The sequence below is a fragment of the Aspergillus sclerotioniger genome (genome assembly GCF_003184525.1).
Source record: "Aspergillus sclerotioniger CBS 115572 chromosome Unknown BO94scaffold_1, whole genome shotgun sequence".
Taxonomy (NCBI): Eukaryota; Fungi; Ascomycota; class Eurotiomycetes; order Eurotiales; family Aspergillaceae; genus Aspergillus; species Aspergillus sclerotioniger.
Window position 1 is genome coordinate 1532982 of NW_020290991.1, and position 13787 is coordinate 1546768.

The 13787-nt window shown below is 52.7% G+C and overlaps 8 protein-coding genes and 1 non-coding gene across 9 annotated transcripts; 3 read left to right on the forward strand and 6 right to left on the reverse strand.

Annotated features, from left to right (window-relative positions):
- Positions 1-62: 62 nt before the first annotated feature.
- On the reverse strand, positions 63-1523 carry BO94DRAFT_592624 (putative proline oxidase Put1; the record flags this gene model as incomplete). Its single annotated transcript, XM_025616152.1, has 2 exons — positions 951-1523; positions 63-879 (listed from the first exon to the last, which is right to left on the reverse strand). The coding sequence occupies exons 1-2, from the start codon at positions 1316-1318 to the stop codon at positions 63-65; spliced, it is 1185 nt and encodes a 394-aa protein (XP_025473448.1). The 5' UTR covers positions 1319-1523.
- A 365-nt stretch (positions 1524-1888) lies between these two features.
- BO94DRAFT_541480 (pyrroline-5-carboxylate reductase) lies at positions 1889-2836 on the reverse strand (the record flags this gene model as incomplete). The annotated part of the gene is made up of 2 exons (XM_025613048.1): positions 1889-2706; positions 2776-2836. The coding sequence occupies 2 exons, from the start codon at positions 2834-2836 to the stop codon at positions 1889-1891; spliced, it is 879 nt and encodes a 292-aa protein (XP_025473449.1).
- A 558-nt stretch (positions 2837-3394) lies between these two features.
- BO94DRAFT_t23 lies at positions 3395-3497 on the reverse strand. The gene has a single exon. It is a non-coding gene; the product is annotated as a tRNA-Pro (tRNA).
- A 553-nt stretch (positions 3498-4050) lies between these two features.
- Positions 4051-5680, reverse strand: BO94DRAFT_530063 (putative C2H2 finger domain protein (Kin17)). The gene is made up of 4 exons (XM_025610599.1): positions 5560-5680; positions 5430-5503; positions 5191-5371; positions 4051-5137 (listed from the first exon to the last, which is right to left on the reverse strand). The coding sequence occupies exons 1-4, from the start codon at positions 5611-5613 to the stop codon at positions 4436-4438; spliced, it is 1011 nt and encodes a 336-aa protein (XP_025473450.1). The 5' UTR covers positions 5614-5680; the 3' UTR covers positions 4051-4435.
- An 884-nt stretch (positions 5681-6564) lies between these two features.
- On the forward strand, positions 6565-8160 carry BO94DRAFT_552258 (5'-methylthioadenosine/S-adenosylhomocysteine nucleosidase family protein; the record flags this gene model as incomplete). The annotated part of the gene is made up of 3 exons (XM_025613590.1): positions 6565-7089; positions 7160-7450; positions 8116-8160. The coding sequence occupies 3 exons, from the start codon at positions 6565-6567 to the stop codon at positions 8158-8160; spliced, it is 861 nt and encodes a 286-aa protein (XP_025473451.1).
- Positions 8161-8344: 184 nt separating this feature from the next.
- Positions 8345-10499, reverse strand: BO94DRAFT_530066 (FAD-binding domain-containing protein). Its single transcript, XM_025610600.1, has 4 exons — positions 10133-10499; positions 9599-10019; positions 9490-9551; positions 8345-9443 (listed from the first exon to the last, which is right to left on the reverse strand). The coding sequence occupies exons 1-4, from the start codon at positions 10313-10315 to the stop codon at positions 8520-8522; spliced, it is 1590 nt and encodes a 529-aa protein (XP_025473452.1). The 5' UTR covers positions 10316-10499; the 3' UTR covers positions 8345-8519.
- On the forward strand, positions 10320-11894 carry BO94DRAFT_506128 (uncharacterized protein). Its single transcript, XM_025609561.1, has 5 exons — positions 10320-11051; positions 11100-11166; positions 11215-11301; positions 11350-11553; positions 11609-11894. The coding sequence occupies exons 1-5, from the start codon at positions 10629-10631 to the stop codon at positions 11830-11832; spliced, it is 1005 nt and encodes a 334-aa protein (XP_025473453.1). The 5' UTR covers positions 10320-10628; the 3' UTR covers positions 11833-11894.
- Positions 11895-12107: 213 nt separating this feature from the next.
- BO94DRAFT_530071 (RidA family protein) lies at positions 12108-12733 on the forward strand. Its single transcript, XM_025610601.1, has 2 exons — positions 12108-12247; positions 12304-12733. The coding sequence occupies exons 1-2, from the start codon at positions 12136-12138 to the stop codon at positions 12639-12641; spliced, it is 450 nt and encodes a 149-aa protein (XP_025473454.1). The 5' UTR covers positions 12108-12135; the 3' UTR covers positions 12642-12733.
- On the reverse strand, positions 12728-13624 carry BO94DRAFT_570953 (class I SAM-dependent methyltransferase; the record flags this gene model as incomplete). The annotated part of the gene is made up of 1 exon (XM_025614848.1): positions 12728-13624. One exon carries the CDS (start codon positions 13622-13624, stop codon positions 12728-12730), a length of 897 nt encoding a protein of 298 aa, XP_025473455.1.
- Between the last annotated feature and the right edge of the window lie 163 nt (positions 13625-13787).

The window sequence follows — 13787 nt, forward strand, 5'->3', positions numbered from 1 at the left end:
TCCATTGATGCTCATCAAATCATCATCGTCGTCATCATATCAGCTAACCAGGTCACAATCCATCACAACACAGCCCCTCCACCCAATCTCCTCCAAGCCTCTCCTCTCAACGCCCTCGCCGTATCTCTCGTCCTCTCCATAGCCGACTGATTCTCCACGGCCCTCCGCAACAAGAAATGCAGACACTCCTCTGTCGACCCCCACGCCAAACACTTGAACACACCGGGCACCTCCCCCTCACTCGACCCTCCCACCATCCCCAAGCTGACCTCATCCGCCATACCCTGCAGCTGTCCCATTTCCACCGGGATCGACGGCAACCCACTAACCATCCGCTGCCTATACAACGCACACGCCTTCCGCACACTCTCCCCATTATGCGATGCCACAAACAGACGCACCTTGGGAAACGACTGTCCTGGCTCCCCTCCCAACGGATACCGTCTCGTAATCAAACTCTCCACAATATGATTGTAGTTCTTATCCGTATCGGCCTTGGTATCATGAATCCGGTCCCGATGATCATGTGCAATATACGCTCCCCGTACCAACTTGACTCCCATCGCCCAACCTTCTCTCTCAGCGAGCTGAAGATGCGCATTCAACGTAGCCGTCGACGACTTCAGATACGCCTGATACGTATTCAAAACCACAGGAGCATCCGCATTCACATTATCCCGGTTATACTTCCGCATCAAATCCACCGCCCACGCATCAATCGCAGACTGGAAGATTTGTTGCTCCGCGTCGATCCATACCCGTGAGCCTTGCGCCGCAACGGCATCGCAGATCTCCGTAATGGCTTCGTAGATCCGGGGCGGAGGGACGGGGTCACCGCGTGAGAGCGCCTCCACGGCTGCGGGTCCGGCGCCGGTAAATCTAGTACGTATATCTTCAACATCTCCCATACCACAAAGCAAACCCGCAGAAAAAGAGGGGGGGGGACATACTTAACAGCCAAATAATTCCCCCTCCCCAACATCCTCAACGTCCTCAAAGTTCCCTGCTTCCATTCCTCCACCGCCCGATCCAGCACCTCCTGCTTCTCTTCCGCCGACTGAGTCTGATCAATATCCTCCACTTTGGCGATCGACTCCCTCGCATAACCCAGAATCACTCCTTTGAAACCCAACGTCCTCATCTCCTGGACGGTATTCCGCACCTCGTTTTCATTGATCCCGGCGCAGAAATGATCGTAGATTGTTCGTCTGAGGAGATAATTCACCACTGGGTTTCTGCCGGGGCTGAAGAGTATGGACTGGGAGTCGACCATGTATTTCAAGAGTGAGAGGCAGGGGCGGAGGAGGGGAGAGGCCATTACGGAAGTGAATAGTAGCGAACGGAGGAAGGTTTTTGTCGGGAGGGCGGATAACGGAGGGGAGTTTTGGGGCCGGATGGAGGGGGAAATGGAACATGGCGGGCTGTACTTGATGAGGCGTGGGTGGGTGGGTGGAGGAGTTGGTAGAAGAGAGGACTGGGCCGTTTAGGCCGGAGTAAGAGGGTTGATTTCATGGAAATGTGACTTGTAAGTGAGGTAGGTAGGTAGGTATAGTTTCTAGGTTGTATGCAGGGCGTTGGTTCCCTGTCTTATTTATCATCCCTGCTGTGTAGTAGGCGTGAGGGGTTGCCAGCGCAGTACTGTAGATTAGACGGCCGGTTTTCTGACCGATTGGATGCGAGGGGAAGGATCGCTGAGTCGTGCATGAGGTAGATACAGCTGGTGTCTGATGCAGTCGGAGGTGGTTTCCGGTCAGCTCGGTTAGGGTTACCGCGGGTTGTTGTCGGGGGATATTCTTATCATGTATCTATCAGCAGGATTCTATAAGTAAGTATCTATCTATCTGTCTATCTCTATCTATACATCAAATCTAATCCACTCGAACAAAGCCTACTTCTTACCCCCCAGATGCCTCGTTCCATCAATCATCGCATCCGCAAACGTCGCCCTCACTCCCGCCCTCTCCACGGTCATCACTCCCTGGATCGTACATCCCCTCGGGGACGAAATACTCTCCCTCAGAATCGCCGGATGCTCCCCCTCCCTCAACAACGCCGCCATCCCCTCCAATGTCTGCGCCATCATCTCCAACGCCTCTCCCCTCCTCAATCCCTCAACCACACACCCATCCAACACCCCCTCCACCGGCACCGTCATCACCCCCATCGACGCACCCACCAACATCGTCCCCACATCAAACAACTCCGGGGCAAGGAACTTGACCTTCCCAATAGCCTCAAACACCCACGTCACAATCTCCAGATCCTCCTCCCCTAGCCCGGATCCCTCCGCCACCTCCACAATAGTCATACTCTTCCTCAACCTCGCCGCGACATTCGGCATCGCCCGCACGATCTTCACACTCCCTGGGTCGACATCACTCAGACAAGAAAGGATATCCTTTGGTGTCATCCCAGCCATGATACTAATGACTAGTTTCCCTGAAAGGGCTTCGCCGACGCCCGGCGCGGAGAGAATCCCCTTCGCTAGAAAGGGTTTGCAGGCGAGAAGGATGATGTCTGCTTTGCGCATAGCGGAGAGGTTGGATTCGTGCGCGATCTCGATCCGAGATAAGTCGGACGAGTATTGAGTTCGGAGACGCTCCGCGGATGAGGCGGTTTTGGTGCTCACCATGAAATGGTTGATTTTGCCGTCGCTGGTGCGGGTTGCGTCCAGGAGGCCACTTAGGATCGCGGAGCCCATGTTTCCTGCTGGGATTAGTATATAGTACAGAGGGGGGCTGGCTACGACGGCCGGGGAGAAGGAACGTAACATACCGCATCCTATGAACGCAAGGGTGACTTGTTTCCCCGCCGGGGAGGGCAATTGTGTAACCATTGTGTTGTGTTTGTGTAGTGTGTTCGGTGTAGGTAAGTGTGTGTAACCTGTTATTCTATTGTGATGTGTAGGTGTAAAAGTGAAGGTGAGTCAATCAGGGATGGATCTCCGTCGGTGGAGGAAAAGCTGCGGTGCGATATGCCGGACTTCGGGCAAGGATCCCGAGGAACTGCGGGGTGGGTGGATCAGTCGGTGACAAGTGACAACGCAGTTATTGGCAGTTGCTGATAGACCCTTGCTTTTAGGTGTCAGTTCGTATGCTGGTTAGGTCAAGCTGTGTTACGTTCTTGGTGGGGTAATGCAGAGTGTGCTTGGCGTGGCTGGTAGGCAGCAGTCAGTAGCAGTGGATGGTAGGTAGACTGTCTAGACTTGGGTTTTAAGCTGGGGGGGAAAGGTGTGGTCGTGGTGCTCTCTGTATGTACGGGAGCGATAGAGAGGGAGATAAGGATGATGGAAATTACTGAAGATAGTTAGTTGATTAGTTAGTTAGTTAGGCTCAATCCAAAAACAAAATTAGACTGAGACCTCCTCCCGTGCAAAAAAAGAATGGATATACAAGGCCCGAGCCGCGGATCGAACGCGGGACCTCTCGCAGATATGCTTGGGTTTGTAGGCGAGATGCCATCCCTAAGCGAGAATCATACCACTAGACCACCCGGGCTTGTTATGATAAGTGTCTGCAACTTTGCAGCTATGAGTAGCCAGCCAGTTGAGCCACCCCTTGGCAGCTACCATTCATTGACTTACTCCGTTGTGTAGTGAAGAGAGTTGAGCATATGTCCTCCTATGCTTGTATGGTCCACTTCTTGATGATAATAACACATTTCCGTATGTCTTGTGCAGGATTTGATTGGAATTGGGGAAGTTCTACTCAAACATTTTTCTGATGTGAAGGGCGAGGGTGTCGATATATATTTGACCCAGCCAATACTGAAATAAATTGAAGCTACTGACCGGCAACAGCACCAGGAAATAGTAATCTCTAGGGTGTACACAACCAGACGAACACAAGCGAAGGGGTCTGCAATATACAGATGATTTAACTCATCATTTGGTATGCCTCTAACCTATTTGTGTTGAGAGATCCTACTTCAATGTCCTGTGTAGCCGCACGCGGATATACAACATCGGAGTTGACTCATGCGACAACTCATTTACATACATACGGCAGACTGATAAGTAAGATTCGTGGTAGAAACAAACACATGGAAAATGTCGAATATTTTAATTATAGCTAACAACAATAGCTAGCGATATCTAGTCACAAATCTATCGAGACGGCCTAGCAAGGTAACCAAAGCAGACGACAGTAGCCGCTGAAACATACTGACGCGAAAGCCTTTCCTGGACATAGAATATATGTGCCTCAGATCAAATGCACCACCGCAACGCACTGTCCAAGGAATAATGGAAATACCGCCCAAAGCATGGCGTAAAGGTCAGAGCCCGGTTACAAGACAGCATATGGTTCTCTAGTGGTTGTCAGAAACGCGGCTGACGAGAACATAAGATCGACATCACTGGGCGGAGCGACACCGAAGCGGATGATGGTTGTGGAGTCTGATACCCCACTCGAAGCTGTTATCCCAGAAGAATCATTCAGGACACCCTCGGACGCTTAGCATCAGGAAACCCAGATGGACCACGCATACGCTTCCGCTCCATGGCTTCCATCTCCTGCTTCATGATACGTTCTTGCTCCGTCATCTTCTTAGGTTGCTCCAGAACCGACCCCTTCTTCCCAGCAAGCGGGTTCTTCTTCGCAGCGGCAGCGAAAACGTTCTTTGGCTTGTTGGAACCACCGCCAAATGACAAAGATACCTTCGGTGCTGCTTGTGGTTGAGCGGGAGCAGAGGCAGAAGCAGGAGCAGGAGCAGACGAAGCGGAAGCCGTCTCGGGCGTAGTCGACGCGCCACTATCCTTCTCATCCGACGACGCAGGCTTTGGCGACTCGCTTTTAGAATCACCAGTCTTTGACCCGAACCCGATGTTTAGCTTGACCTTTTCACCCTCCTTGCGTTGCAGGATCCGAGCCTCGGGGTCCACTTCCTCCTCCTTAGCATTCTCCTGAGCGCGCTTGATCTGTTCCTGGAGTTGTCGCTGCTCCAATTCCTCGTCTCCTCGATCCTGACGTTCCTTTTTGAGAAGGGCTTCCTGCCGTCTCATAGCCTCAGGGCTCCGGTCGATATACGAAACAAACAGACCCTTCTCGGTTTCCTCGACGCGACAAAGACCTTCCCGACCCAAGTATGCAGCGAATTGTGTAAGACTCTTCCATTTCGTGGCGTTCATGTGAATATGCTATCCATGCCGTCAGCAACAAGCTCGCTGTAAGACCTCTCTAGACCACTAACCTCCTTATCGGCAATGACTTGCTGGTAGAACTGGTTGATGTGAACCTTCTTCTCGCCATGACCGGTCCTTAGCAGGTTCAAGAAGTTGCTAAGAAACTCTTTGCTGAAGTCTTCGATGTATCTCTTGGGGTCTTCGCCGATTAGGAGTACTTGGCGCACATGGCTTTCACTCTGGACGTGACTGGTAACGATCAGCACATGTCATAAACAACGCAAATCCAGAGCAAGGCAATCCTCACCATTTGTAGCCGTTCTCATCTCGCATCTGCCTGGAACAGGCTTGACAATACCATCTGAGTCTGCCCAAGCCTTTCTGTTCGATGTCAGTTGCTGTCAAACCTATGCGGAGAACGGGACAGGGAAACATACAGCCTTGATTTTGTTGCCAATGGCCTTGGTGCTTCCAGCTTCTGCGCGCGGCATGATGCGTACTGGGTATAACGCCTGAAAGGGTTATTCGAGAATCAAAGAAGATGGACGGAGTGGAGCACAGACACGATGTTGCGCAGAGACTCGGAGATGAAGATGCGGAGCGGGTGGCGGAAACAGATCAATTACTAAGTTATTACATAAGTACACACCTTACCCACATTGGTTAGATTGGTAAGAGATAAGATAGGCTCGAGCTTTCGGGGTTCAACCAAGGTGCGCCGAGCTGTTGAACCCTTCAATGTAAACCCAGGTCAGGTCGGGTCAGGTCAGGTCAGGTCACCCACTGGCTTCGGGCCCACGCTACGCAGCTGTCGCTCGAACATGTGACCCAACAGGAGAACAATTGTCCCCCCTCTGCTTTATCCTTTCCCTCCTTCTCATAAGCCGGAATTTCTTTTTGGAAGTCTTCATACGGGGGCTAGGCGGGGGTTCACGGCTGGGCTGACTTGTCACCGTGAGCTGCTTCACTTTCTCACCCACGCCAGATGCTGCTCTGAAGCCCGCCAAACATTTCTCCTATAAACAGTGTACCAGTGGAGCCTGCAAGATACGCAGATGACGGCTACAGCTCAAAGTGTACCTACCTGGTCTGTGCGCCCAACCCACTTCAACCGATCAGGCCCACGGGTTCAAATGACTTCAGATGAACCTCCGGTCAGGTCAGCTAAACTCCAAACGCACAGACCAGGTATGCAGTTAGAGCTAGGCTGATACAAGTGGTAGTGTATAATTGACCAACACGCATAGGTAGATAGATCCTCCATACGCGCCCAATATACAATGTACTTGCCATAGCCGCCGAACCCCTCCCTCTTCAGCCTTGCGCTTCAGCGCCCATCTAGCCATCCATATATAACATCCATTCCCCCAACTCCAATCTCTACACACATAACAAACACCCAACAACCTAACCTATCCTCGAACCCACCACCAGCAAACAAAATGCCCCTCTCCCCCCACCCCAACCCCACCTACCACCTCGCCTACATAACCGCCCTCCCATCCGAACTCACCGCCGCGCTCACCCTCCTCGACACCCTGCACGGCATTCCCCAATCCCAACCCGCTGAGGACCCCAACGCCTACATCCTCGGGGCAATCGGACCCCACAACATCGTGATGGTATGTCTTCCGGCGGGAAGAATGGGCACCGCGGCCGCCGCAACAGTGGGGGAGAATCTCCGGCGGACGTTCCCGGGGGTGAAGTATGCGGTGTTAGTTGGGATTGGGGGCGGGGTTCCCCGCTATACGGAGGGGGCAGAATCAGATATTCGATTAGGGGATGTGGTTGTGGGGGTGCCGAGTGGTGGGTACGGAGGTATAGTATCGTATGATTGTGAGGGACGGGTGCAATTGGATTCCCCGCCGCAGAAGTTGTTGGGGTGTGTGACGATGGTTAATTGTTTGATGGGGAGTGCGCGTGGGAAGAGGAGGGGGGAGGTTTTGGGGGGATTTTGGAGGAGTTGGGTGAGGAGTATAGGTATCCCGTTGGGGTGAGGATCGGTTGTTTTGTTCCGGGGTTTATCATGGGGTTGAGGGTCGGGGGTGTTTGGCTTGTGGAGATGCAGGTGGGGAGATATATAGAAAGGAGAGGACGAGTACGTTACCGGTGGTGCATGTGGGGACGATAGCGTCGGGGAATACGGTCATTGGGGATGGAGTGACTAGGGATAGGATCTGCGAGAGATATAAAGGGTCGGTTTTGTGTTTTGAGATGGAGGCGGCCGGGTTGGTCAATTGCTTGCCTTGTTTGGTTGTGAGGGGCATTAGTGATTATGCGGATGCGCATAAGAATGATGAGTGGAGGCCAAGGGCTATTGCTGCTGCGGTGAGCTATGCAAAGGCGTTGATTTTGCATATCCCGCCTGAAGAGGGGCCGCGGCAGTTGGACCGGGAGGTTGGGCAAGTGGTGGATCTAGGTAGGTGGTTATTTGTGCTTGAGGATGCTCTTGCTAATGGTTTTGGTGCAGTCAAAGAGGTTCGTGGCGAGTTGGCACAGGTCAAGGGAATGCTTGAGACTGGGTTGTCGAGCATTAATTACAGTCTTTGGGATCTGCAAGGTGAGAATTGTCGTGGTTTGCAATTTATTCAGGCTTGTATTAGAGGACTGATTGGTAAACAGGGACAAAGTACAAGATATGGAAGGAATTCTTCCAAAGGCTGCTACCATATGGCTATGGCAGGCGTCAGCGGGTTATCGAGAAGGCTTAAAGTCATTCCTGATATATGTATGCAAGCGAATATGAGTGCCTCCTATGACATCTTCAAAGCAGAGAACATATGATGGCGTTTTGGTGTCTGGCAAGGTGTGAGAGGTGTGAGTTATGGAAGCAATTATTCGAGTATTTGTATCAACTCTTTTGTTCAAGCTTTTTCTTGGCGAAGCTGGGATCAGATTTCTTTGAAGGCTGATAGGGAAGAAGGTAGTGTTTCGCGGCACTTGATGGGCGAGTAGGTGTATACTTGCATGTTGTACTGAAATATCGCCTGGAGATAGATAGCACGCGCATGAGGAGTATAGACTCTTTAGCAAGATGAGTAGACGGGTAATTTATTGGTACTGGTCTAGACTGTATTATCGACCGTCTACTCCGAGCCCAAGGATCGTAGCGTGTCTAGGAATTTGTTTGATGGTGATTAGCGCTGAGATGGAATCCTGGGATGAAGATCTCTGAGTAGCGGTAAGAAACTGATTGTTCAAGTCAATAACTTGACTGTATCACTGAATTGCATTATATTATTCTCTACTCTACTTCTAGTATATGCTGAATAAAATACGACATATTATACCGAGAATTAAGCCTCAAGCCTCCACAGAAACCGCACTGAGCGCCTGCTTTTCTCTATTGTACATAGTAAACCGTGATGTTAATTCACCGCCAAAGAAAGACACAGCATTACAGAGCCAACCCCCCATCAAGCTTAAAGTATCCCGGCTGCAAATTCTCAAACACCTGCAAAGGATCATACTTGCGCGAGATGGACTGCAAGCGCGCCTGGTTGGTCTTTCCATAAGACGGCACGACAGACTGGTACTGACTGGCGTAGTTCATGTACAGATAGTCATTGTCCAATCCCCGAGCCTTGGCTGCCGAGAGGGCCTTTGCCGTGATCGAGCCCAGGACGGCCATCACTGCTGCATCATCAGACTCATCATCCCACATGAAGGCGAGGTTGATCAGAAGCAAGGGTCCGTCCGTCGCATCGAGTCCGAGCGCGTTGCCCCCGTTCTTGGTCATGTGCTCCATGGTGTTGGTGCTGATCACCTGCCAGACGAGAGCGGGCACGAGGCCAGTCACGTTCTGAATGGGAACGATTTCCTGCTTGAACATGTTGGTGATGTTGGTTGCCAGGTCGTAGTCGAGCTGGACGGTGCCGGTCCAGTAGCTCTCGCGCAGACCGTTAGGATTGTCTTCCTTGAACAGGAGAGTGATGTTAGAAAGACTGCGGATGGCCATGGTGTCTTCCAGAGCCCCGGTGCTGTTGAAGCCGTCGAAGATTGGCGGATTGGCCACCGGCTTGGCGTACTCCAGGTCTGCGACGAACAGGTACAGACCTTCTGCGTAGGCCACCGACACGATCAGCGCCGCGTTGGGGTCCGAGGGCGAATCATTGCCAAAGTTAACCAGCGACTGCAAGATGTCGGCCTGGTAGTTCTCCAACCAGACGCGTGAGCCTCCCCACATGAGGCCTTGGGTGTGCGTTGTCAGGTCGAAGCGGGTGACAATACCAAAGTTGTTGCCTCCGCCACGCAAGGCCCAGTAAAGATCGGGGAGGGTGTCCAGATTGACATTAACGATGCTGCCATCAGCCAAAACAACCTGCTCCAGTCAGACACCATCAAGGATAGATAATAATGCAAATTACCTCGTAGTCGGCCACATTGTCACAGGCCCAACCATGGATACCAGAGAAGAAGGAAATGCCGCCTGAGTCTGATTAGTTCTGCTTGCTTTCGTATCCGATCGATCCATACCTCCCAAAGTTAGGCCACCCACGCCAATGTCGGACACGCGGCCACCAATGACCGACAAGTTCTTCGGTTCAAGCCAGTCATAGACATCCACCCAGCGGTTGCCCGGGCCAACCGAGGCAATGGTGGAGTCTTTGGATAAGACCGTGGAGTTCAGCGAGACCAGATCGATTGTCAGGCCATCCTGAATGTTGGAGGCACCGGCAAAGGCAGCATGACCACCACTCTTGACAGCAAACGGACACAGCGTCAGCTCTGTCAGCAGCAGGCCAACGGCGACCTCGACGGCAGTGGCCGGTTGGAAAACGCAAGCGGGATCGACCTCCTCCTGCTGCTGCGACCAGAAACTGGCGTCCCAGGTCGAGTAAGCGGAGGTGGAGCGTTGCAGCACGTGTCCGGGATAGAGCCGGGGAAGCGCGGAACACTGTCGCCGTTAGTGAAATTGGCCAATTTGTTCCTTTGCATTAGCCTCGCGACTAGCCAGGGTTCGGGTGACACCGTCCGGTTCTAGTCCGAAGGAAGGGGAAAATCACTCACCAGCTCCGAGCAGAATCCCAATGACCGCGAGTGCAGCGAGGAGTCCGACAGCACACTCGAGTTGAAATACTCGTAGGCGTCAACACCATACGAGGCCAATTTGGCCACAATGTGACTGGTGGTGTTGTCCAGCGCGGTCGCGCGGGCGGCCAGAGCGGCGATCAACAGGGCTCCGGTCAGCATGGTGCTTGGCAGGAACCAGCGCAGATAAGGAATGGAGCAGGAGTCGGAGAGGTTTCAGGAGGCGTTGACTTGCGCAGGGGGCTCATTCCTTTATAGCCCGCAACGGCAGCTGCAAACGCTATAGCTTCGGGCTTGCCCCTAGCGGCAGCCCGGCTCGCTTGATGGCGGCTGACAGGAGCTTAGTTCGGGGCCCTCGTAAATGGATCCTGTCATCGGTCGCAGTGGCCCCCCGACCATGGGTCGAATATGAAGAAGAATCCCTGCTGTCAACGGGCCTCAGATCTCCTGGTCGATCGCTCCCGAATCAGTCCCGATGGAGCGAAACTATGTCTCGGCTGGTCAGGTGCAGGCCACCGGGTATACCATGATTGCCCTGTCGTCGGCGGTGGTCATGGCTCGGTTTAGTTTGATTGTCTGGAAGCTACGGTCGCTGCAGATTGAAGATGGCTGCATTCTGCTGGCCTGGGCTTGTTTCCTGGCCATGAGTATTGCGTATATTATCGTCACCCCGGTCATATACAAGATCAGTGCGTATGAAGCGGGCGACATTGCTCCTTGGGCGACCATGGTGTCGGATGCCTTGTTCATGATCAAGGTGTTTTTTGCGAATACCATGTTGCTGTGGGGGGCCTTGTGGTCGGTCAAGCTTGCATTTCTGTTTCTCTATCGCCGACTTCTTCGAGATCTGCCGGGTCAGATGAAGTGGTGGTATATGGTCATGGGCTTCTGCCTCGTGGTGTGTCCGCTCGAGCTATCGTGAAATTCCTCGCTGACGTCTGTTTGGACCTTTATCGGGGCAATCGTGTCCAATTTTACTTCCTGTCAGAGCATGCATGCATGGTTCACTGTTGGTCAGTGCTGTCTGTGGTGCCTGAATAGTGGAGACTGACAGTTCATAGGGGCGTGCGATACGCATCGCGATGCCGTGGCCGAGATTGCCAGTCTGTACTATGCATTTGCAGTTGACGCTCTGAGTGATATCATGAGTATGTACTCCGTATTATCTGCTGTTGAAATCGTTACTGACAGAATAGTCATGGTGCTGCCTCTGCGACTGGTGGTGTCGCTTCACCTCCCGCTAGGCCAGAAGATCAGTGTCGCAGCCGTGTTTGCCCTGGGAACCATCTGCGTGGTGATGGCTGTGGTGCGAGTCGTCCAGATCGGCACTCGGGCCAACAACGACAGCACTCCGAGTAGTTCCTGGCTGGCATTCTGGGGAATGATCGAGGCGGGAATTGGTGGGACCGTTGCTTGCTGCTTGCTAGTTGGTACGGAACGCTAATAGCTGCTTAGCCGTCATTGTCGGGTCTCTCCCAGCCTTTGCTACCGTCTACCGTCGCACCAAGAATACCAATCGCTACCGAAGCAGCTACGTCGGAATGCCGTCGTCGGTGTATGTGCCGCAGAACGAGCTCGCTTTGTCGGATATTACCAGTGGGATGGATAGCACGGGGGAGGATTTGAAGGCATTCAACACGACGCCCGAGTTACCGATGGAATATTCTACGGAAGATTGATGGCATTATGGATTATGTGGATATGAAAGTTTTGACGCTATACTATGTAAAAGGCTACCAATATACCAATAGAAAGCATTCAAGCAGCCCGACTACTGTAAGGCTGTAAGCACTAGGTACTGTGTCTTGCTTATCGAAGCGACTAGTGTCCAAAGTGAACAAGGGTACAGCCTCACTCACACCACGCCATTGACACATAAATAGATACCGTCCCCTACTACATACCAAACATTCTACTACTATCCATTCTTCCTCTCCAACACACACACCCACCCACCCACACACCACCACACCATAATCATCATGCCCCCCATCCCCAGCTTCTCCCGCCCCGGCCGCGGGCAACACTTCCAAGAAACCTACGGATTCTCCGAAGCCTGCATAGCCGGAGACCGCATGGAAATCGCCGGCCAGAGTATCCCCTCCTACCCTAACACCCCCTCCCAACCCACCACCACTAACCTCTCCCAGCGGGCATGTCCCCCACCTCAACCACCATCCCCCCGACCATCGAAGAAGAAGTCGCCCAAGCCTTCACCAACATCAACGAAGTCATCCTCTACGCTCTCGAACAAGCGAGACCCGATCTCCGCGCATCCGTCACCCACGGCTGGGACCGCGTCGTGAAAATCCGCACCTACCATGTGAATTTACCCGCAACCAGGGAGATGATGATCGGGTTGATGGTGGAGAATGTGAAGAAGTGGTGTCCGGATCATCAGCCTACGTGGACTATGTTGGGGATTGAGGCGTTGCCGTTTGAGGGGCAGAATTTGGAGGTGGAGGTTGATGTTTATTTGGGGGATTAGATTATTACATGGCTGGGTTGGATAGCCTACAGAGAAAGAAGACATGACTCTATATATAAAATCAAAGCCAAATATGAAATAGTAGACTATGATGATGATGATGATGATAAAGGCCGTCTGCCCAAAGCAACAACCCTCGGAATCGCCAACGCGGCACCCCGCTCCACCATCTCGCCATACGCCCTCTCAACAAGAAGATTAAACCTCCCCGCAGCGAGTTTCTCCCCCCTCCCTGCCAATTTATTCGCAAATTCCCCCATCGTTAATAAATGCTGGTCTCCAAATGCGCGGACCAGCTCATCTTTCTCATCGAAGAACTGTAACTTCGTGTCTTCGAATCCATGGTTGGCTAATATCTCCGCTAACTCAATTGACCAATCATGCCTGCCGTCTGCAGAACAAGCAACCTTTAGCTCTTCCAACGCAGGGACAGATACACCCGGGGTGGTAGTTTTAACAGAGATATTCGCACAATCGAGCTCATCCCACTGCACCCACCCCCCCGGTTTTAGCATTGTGTAAATGTTGCGGATGAATACGGTGGGATCGATACCCGTGAGGAACAAGACCACGAGACGGACATGAATAATATCGTATTTCCCATGCAGATGGGCCGGGGCTGGGGTTAGAGCGTCCCATTCATGCAGGGAGATGTTTTTGGGGAGCCATTGCGGGGGCGGGGATTGGGTGAGGTCGATGTCGTAGCCGTCGAGGTGTGCGTGGGGGAGGTCTCGGGCGGTGTCGATGAGCCAGAGGGAGGTGCCGCAGGCTATGTCGGCGATGGCTAAGGGGGTGGTGGTGGTGGGGATTGAGGGGTGGATGTTGAAGCGGAAGACTTCGCGCCAGAGGTAATGTTGGAGGTTGAGACGGCAGGCGGCGAGGTGGTTATGTTGCAGGGCGTAGGATTCGCTGGAGGCGAGGTGGAATGTTGCGGTTCCGGTTCCTGTTTCTGTTGGGGGGGTGGGTGTGGTGTTGTCGCCCATTGTGTTGTGACGGTTGGATTGGGGGTGAGTAGGGGATAGGAATTTGGATTGGGGTGAATTGGATACTGGGAGAAGGAGTAGGAAGGAGGGGATCGTCATTTAAGCCTCGTGTGTAGGTAGTGTTATCTCCATTCCGTATAGAACAGGGATATGTATTCCTTTA